At 42.1% G+C, this 7227-nt stretch overlaps 1 protein-coding gene across 1 annotated transcript; it reads right to left on the reverse strand.

Moving 5' to 3' along the window:
* Nucleotides 1-2671: 2671 nt before the first annotated feature.
* On the reverse strand, nucleotides 2672-6188 carry VTP01DRAFT_9819 (uncharacterized protein; the record flags this gene model as incomplete). Its single annotated transcript, XM_069389086.1, has 14 exons — nucleotides 2672-2806; nucleotides 2865-2993; nucleotides 3049-3205; nucleotides 3277-3952; nucleotides 4013-4429; nucleotides 4490-4574; nucleotides 4629-4814; nucleotides 4869-4966; nucleotides 5030-5159; nucleotides 5230-5523; nucleotides 5579-5695; nucleotides 5814-5897; nucleotides 5959-6042; nucleotides 6123-6188. 14 exons carry the CDS (start codon nucleotides 6186-6188, stop codon nucleotides 2672-2674), a joined length of 2658 nt encoding a protein of 885 aa, XP_069240238.1.
* Between the last annotated feature and the right edge of the window lie 1039 nt (nucleotides 6189-7227).

The following is a 7227-nucleotide window of genomic DNA, read 5'->3' on the forward strand; positions in this document are numbered from 1 at the left end:
GATGCGCTTCGCGCAAAGACACTGGGAATTTCCGGAATACAAACCCTTAATCCATAAATTGAACACCTTAAATCCTCATATATACACTCCATTACTCATTCTGATATATACAGCATGTTTCCACCCTAAAGGACATATACATTAGCTGCTCATTCAATGCAATCTGTTTTCCACCCGAGAGTTTGCTTTGACAACTCTACCCCTCGTCTACCTAGCGGCTCGTTATCAGCTAGGTCATTTACAATGCTGAATATCAAAAATTTTCAGTCCCAATCCTCAGATTGGTGTCTATTCTGCCTGCCAAACTCCAAAAGTGAAGATTAATTTTGTAGCCCATTTCGTGTTATACACTCTTTCATCCAATGCGTGTAGAAGGTGTATAAATTAATTAACTATAGTTTTCCATTAAAAAACTGGCGCTCCACCAACTCCTGAGATCGCTACACTCTCCAAAAAAAGTCATTTTTTCGAATTTGAGGGCTCCATTGGCTAATGACAGAGGAGAAACGCCTTCCAAACATGGATTTTAGCGCTCAAAGAGGAGTGTTACACAGGTTACTTTTTTAGTAGAGTCTGTGTTTAGTGAAAGGTGAGTTTCGAATATTTTGGAAATCCTGGACAAGTTGCAGTAGGCTAAGGAAGATAATCATTTACGTAACTGAATGTCATTGATGCTACAAAAACTACTCTGATTTGCTTACTGACACCCTACGCAAAACGCAAACTTGTCCTGGAAAAAATATAAATCGTTAATGCAAACAGTTTCCTAACATGTCGAGCGCGTTTAGGTAAAAAAAAGTGGAACTGCTCTATTTTTGGTAGCATCGATATGCACATTTTATGCAATAAAGCTCAGTGATAGATACTTCCACTTGGATGTGCATTTTACAGTTCTTCTGTGGCAATTTATTAGCAGCTCCCTCTAATTGAATTGCTAGAAGGAAAGTATGTGCAGAGCTGTTATGGTGAAGTATGTACGGGTACTTGCTGTCTTGGGTGGAAAGTTTCATATGTTCCTGACTGATAGACATGACTTTAAAAGTGTGTATCCGGCTTGCGTTATCGTCAGAGCCGCAAGTAAAGTCTTGAAGAGTTTGACAATAGAAGGTCACTCTTGGAGGATACATTGCTGCCTACCTGCTGGAACGTATGGGATTTGCGTGCTTCTATACATGTAGGATGATTCTTGGATTATTTGGTCATTGAATTTACGAACTCATGGACTGAATAATTGATGTGTGTGACAAGGAATGCTGGGGCGTTTAACGTAACAGAACAATAAAGGATTTGAAGGGAACTCTCGCTGGTAAGAAAAGAAAGCAAGGCACTTTATTATTATCTGTCCTGCTTATAGACAGGTCAGCTTTTTTACTGACCAATGCATGCGGATTTTTCTTAGGTGTACTATTCTCAATTTTGGCATGATGGCTACCTTGGTTTCTAGAGGATCTTTCAAACGCAGGTACAATCTGGATTCCGTTGGTTGGCATCCAGCAATGCTGTCCCTTTCTAACGATGAGCGTCTAGCAGCAAAGGTACGTTGGACGAAATTATTTTTATCTTTTATGATATATCTTATACCGCGTAATACGGCTAGCCATCCCGAGCGAGGCATCTTCTGGCACTCAGTCTGAGGCTTCCGGTGCATTGTGGAATACATATCAGCAAGCCATACGGTAAATTGGTTTGCCGGGGGGCTGCGCCGAGCCTGTCGCTGGCGATACAGTAAATGAATCACAGAATTCTACTGCTTAGCCTTTGCCGGGTGTACAACTGGTAGAAACATAAGGCCGTCGCTGGTTTCTCTCTTCATATTACCCGATTCATGAGTGTTATTTCCTTTCACTGGTTTCCTCTTCTACTGTTTGCTGGTTGATGTCTGATAAATTAATGAAGACACTAGCCTAAGACCATCTGTTAATTATGTGGGTGCCTGCGGCGAACCCCGAATGGCTACATTTCTAGTACTATCTTGTTTGGGTATACACTAGTACAAGCGTAAGCCCGTAGCGAAAGTCGCTCCTTATTGGGGCCCACCCATAAGTTCGTTGGTTATTGCTTTGTCTTCATCATGGCTGAGAAGGGCAACAGCTCGGCAAGTCTTACACAACGCTCCACCTACACACGCATAGATGCAATCAAGGGCGCACGTGGACATGCAGATACGCATTCAGGAAGACTAGAAAGAAGTGCAGCAAGTATTGAGAGCGGATCGTAGCTTAATATGTTCTGCTGTCACAATTAGCTGACCCGCTTTCCATGTCTTTGGCATCTTCTGGTTTCCAACTCGAGGCAATAAGGCTGCATCCTTCCGTCTATACTCTTATCATATATCTGTGAAGAATGGAGCCGTAACGTTCAACGGTGCGGGCTACACGGCGAAGTCTAATCGCATTGCTATACCGATTGCTACATCGAAAGCTGTATCGAAAAGGCATTCCAGTATTTTTCAAGGAAGACGTGGACATTCATGATAAAGCTGCATGAAGAGCTCTGGAGCATGTCGCAAAGTTCCTGAAATGCCAGTTAATCTTAAGGTTTCTGCATTTTCCAGATCGTCTGTGTTGTTTGCACAGAGCAATCTACATGTTGGTATAGCAATGATTTACAAAAGATACCCGATATAAATGGATTGGTGTCAAGATTTATATATACAAGGTCTGTTTCGTTTTTAGTTACGTCTGGCTTCTACAGAATATAAGCGTTCGAGAGTAGATTTTTGATGTTCGTCTACTGATGAAAAGTCAAATTCGTCACCAAACATACGTGCCGATTCTTTTCGTAAGATTTGCTCATATTTTTCGAACTATGCAATAAGAGCATTTGAGATTTAGAGTACAGTAAATATAGCGTTCAGAACTTACTTGATCTGGTAACATCATGTCAGCCAACGTTTGTAGTAGCAATGTATTCCCGACACATATGCTTGGATAGTGTTGGAAAAGTAGTGGCACGATGGCATGGAACAGTACCAAATTTCGTTCACCAAGTAGCTAGAGATAAACTTTAGATATCTTTGCTTGTATCTTTCTGCTTTTTACTACTTACATGCAGATTTTGTGCCAGCACAGTTTTCAATCCTTCATGATCGGTGTTGTACCCCGGCTTGGCCCAAGATTCATAGTATGTGATAATCATCGGTAACCAATCCATGTCGAGCTCGCTCTCGTCCGATTCCATCATCGATGCTTCCAGTAGAACTTGACTGTGGAAAAATATAAACTTATGGTCAGGATCTACGTCGTCTAAACTTGTTCAATTGTTTTTGACTCTTACCCTGCCATAAACGACCACCATCGCATTCCAATCAACGGTTTATATGCCTTTTTGCAGCTTTGAGTCACACCAGCGATCAGATTTACAAGCTTATCGCGGTCAGCATCTTTTTTGCTATCCCAAAATGCTGTCATAATAAGATCAAAAGTGTCCTTTGCAGAGTTTTGGACAATTTCGTCGCACGAGAGTAGATTATCCTGCATATCGCTTTGCGCATGTTCAAGTACCAGAATAGCTGCAACATCCGTAACATTGCTTGCAATAGTTGCAGCAAGCATGGCAGGTGGAATAGCCATGCGCAAGTAAACAGATAATATCTCATTGAAGCTGCGCTTTGCGATTAAAAATTGTATCTGCATTTCTTCATTGGCCACCGCCGCGCTTGGTTCCTTGGAATTCATCAAGGATTTACAGGCAGATGTGAAACGTTCCATCGAGTCCCCGAAAAACATGAATGCTTGACTGGAGGCTATTCCTTTTGGTGCTGCTTCTTCTCCTTGTTCTGTATCTTGCAAAGATTCGACGTGTGTCGTCACAGATGGTTCCTCCTCCAACATCGTTGTCGTCATGGCAGCAGCAGCTTCTGCTGGACCTGTAGCAATTGCCGCCGCTGCTGGAACATTGGCCTCATGCTCGGGTACTTTAGTTTCTTGAAATTTCGTATCAGGTACTGTATCTAAAAATATAATATCTTAGATGTAAGGCATCGTTTCGCTATTCCTAGAATGCAACTCACCGTCTCCACCGTAAAGATACCTATCTACATCCTCGTCATCCATCAAATCTTCGACTGGTGGTATTGGTGTTGCCACTGTTGTTTCTTCTGGCGGTAGTTCCAGCACAGGTCCGGGGCCAGGAAACGATGGTGGTTTAGCAGTTGCGCTGGCAGGCACATCGCCCAAAAAATTGCCAAATAGGAATCGCATAATTTTTCGGGTATCATCACGCAGAGAAGGGCAATGAAAGATAGGTAGCAGACTGCGGATTACGCCTTTTGCGAGAATCTGTTTCATTCCGCATGATATGCATTGAAGCATGTAGTCCCGCATAGGTGGATAGTACTCTTTCACGGAAAACATGAGAAATTCAAAAATGGTGCTAGTAATGAATGGGTATCTTTCAGCAGATCGCTCGGTTAGAAGCATAGCGGGTTCTATATCAAGGCAGCGCATATAAGTCATAGAATCCATAGTTGTAAAGTATAGCTACTAACCGATGAACATGATGTTGTCATTAGGTGTAAAGAAAAGCCAGTCGAATACGAGTGATAATTTCACATTTGCGGCCACGACTGCATTCTAGAGATATTTCAGTCGAACGCAGAGGTATCAATGACCAACATAGATATCTACCTGGATGGATCGTAGCATAGTACCAATAACAACGTATCGGGGTACAACATGGCTTTGAAGGATTTGATTAGATGGATACCAACCAGCGACGATATATCGTATAACGTCTACAAAAAAGGCCTCGTTTGTAGAAAGATAGCGTTGAATGAACCATCCAAGGTTCCGATGATAGTGATTTATAGATAGCTGGAGCATTTCGTAAGAGAATGCAATCGAGAAAAACGTCCGACGATCACTTACATTTTGCAGAATAAACAAGAGCTTGTGTTCCATATCTGGAGTTAACCGTGACCTTAAGAACTCTTTTGGTGTGGGAGTCATGAGTAGCATATCTACGCCTAAGAAATGCAGGCAAAATAAATATTATGGAAAAGTACTATCAGGTGTAGAATCTTGAATACCTTTAAACTTGGGAGAAAATGATTGAGGATTGTGTAACAAATCTGACCACAGTTGTCCAAACTCCGGGATAGCTGATACGTCTTGCAAAGCACGACATAAATCGCGACCGATAGATAGGCATGCTAGCCACTGTATCCTCGCGCATAATATATATTAGCTACTGCGCGATAATAGAAATCACTTTGCGTCGACGGCTTACCTTTTCCCTCAAACAGCGTACGACAAAACGAATCTCGCGCTGCTGCAGAGGAGCAAGCAGAGAAGATCGATGTTCCGGCATCAGTCGCAAGAATGTATAGACTGCAGTGGCAATAACTCGCGGCTGCGAATCGAGCCAGCTCTTGTGTATTTCGCACAACTTGAGCATTTGCTCACAAAGGGTGATATTCTCCTTTGAGATGTCGCCAGATCGGATCTGTCTAAAAAGACAGAGGTATATACCTTCGATGTTTTGAACACGCAAGCCAGTCAGTTCATTGATGAGCCACAACAGCTACAAATCGTTCTGTTAATTGACTATCATTTCCCGGGTTTTAACTGTATATTACCTGATCTCGAGTCCTGGTCTTTAGATTGGCGAATTTGATGGATACGGCTAGGTAATGTATCTTTGCGAGGATCGACGCGAAGTGATCTCTGTTCACAAAGCTGAGACATTGAAAATGCTTGAGTGCATAGAAGCGCATATTAGATCGAGGCATAGTTCCAAAACTTTTGGCATCATAGGCCATTTTAAGAGAGACAAAAAAAAAAAAAAAAAAAAGAAGAAACAAGGAAGCTTACAGCGTGAGCGTTCTCTGGTTCAGTGAGGATGCCATAGAATATTGCAGACACGGTATCCGCGTAATCTTGTTTACTTTGCGAGACCTTTACGTTTTTTTCTTTAGTAAATCAAGTCTAGGGTAACCAGTTTACAGGAAACTCATGCCTTGTCTTGCAAATAGTTATGGAGCTCAATCTCTGATTTGTCTCTGGCAGCATCGTGGAATTTGGCATACACTGTACGCAATTCCTGTTGTGTAGAGATACAACCAATGTATATATGCATTACGAAATAGTTCAAAAATATATATGTAAAGTTATTCCGCATACCAGATCCATAGGATCCTCAAGATCGATTTCATCGAAATCGTACAAGAGGGAGGGGACAGTCTCCATTGAGACGACGTTCTTCCTGAGTCAAAGGAGACAGGTTTGACAGCAAGAAAGCCGTGCTCGTTATACTCAATATTTTTGGGCGCCCGAGGATGAGCCCCCCACTCTCTTCAATATACGGCATGTACGATGCCGTTGCTCCTTGAGAAATATTCTCGAATATGCTGTTGCTTTATAGGATGCGCTTGCCGGGGGAAATAAGCTTTCATCCCGTGGACAAGTTGTTTGAAGCAATTGTATTATCACGAATACGCAGATTCTGTTTTCCATGTGCAAAAAAGGCTCGTCCACCATATACTTGCTTTGACTTTACTATTTCAGAGCAAACTAAACTACAAACAGCAAATAGAGTGGTCCAAACTTCACATGAGACTTTTTTCCAGATACTCGTACTGCAGTTATCTTGATTATATAAAAGCATTGACGAAGTTAAATTACAAAGATAGCAATACAATCAGGAGTTAATAAGGATGCACAGGAAAAAAATGAAGTAAGAAGGAAGGATATCGAAGAAATAAAAGATTTCAGCACACTGCTGGTATTCAACTGAGCAATCATTGTCACTTAACGCAAAAGCATTTCCGAAGTCACGGGACCTCCCACGCCCCTAAGATATAATGGTATAATAAGTATCTTTGTCATATATAAGGACAATAGAAAGGCCCACCGTTTGGCTGGTGGCTGGGTGCGGTTTTCAAGAAAATCAGGGCTTACGCCGGAAGGCGGCCTGTGGTAGAAGCTGTCCCGGTTCGCATGTAGTGATACAGCTGGGCTAAACGAGTCCAACTGGTTAGGACTGAATATTCGATATTGGGCATTGGATCTTGAAGCAACTCAAGTGGACAATAAGCACGGCGATGTTAAAAGCAAAAATACGGTAAGCAAATGTCCAGAGTCAGGACAGAGGCTACTTCTGGGACAGCTAAATCAAGTACTGTGAGTGCCAGTGATCCCAATAAGCAAAAGTATAACAAGCTTACCGGGATGCAACGAAAAATAAAGCAGAGCCAAAGGACAATGAACACAAAAGCTTCATCTTCTT

Source organism: Rhizomucor pusillus (genome assembly GCF_041956525.1).
Source record: "Rhizomucor pusillus strain CBS 183.67 unplaced genomic scaffold VTP01scaffold_7, whole genome shotgun sequence".
Classification (NCBI taxonomy): Eukaryota; Fungi; Mucoromycota; class Mucoromycetes; order Mucorales; family Lichtheimiaceae; genus Rhizomucor; species Rhizomucor pusillus.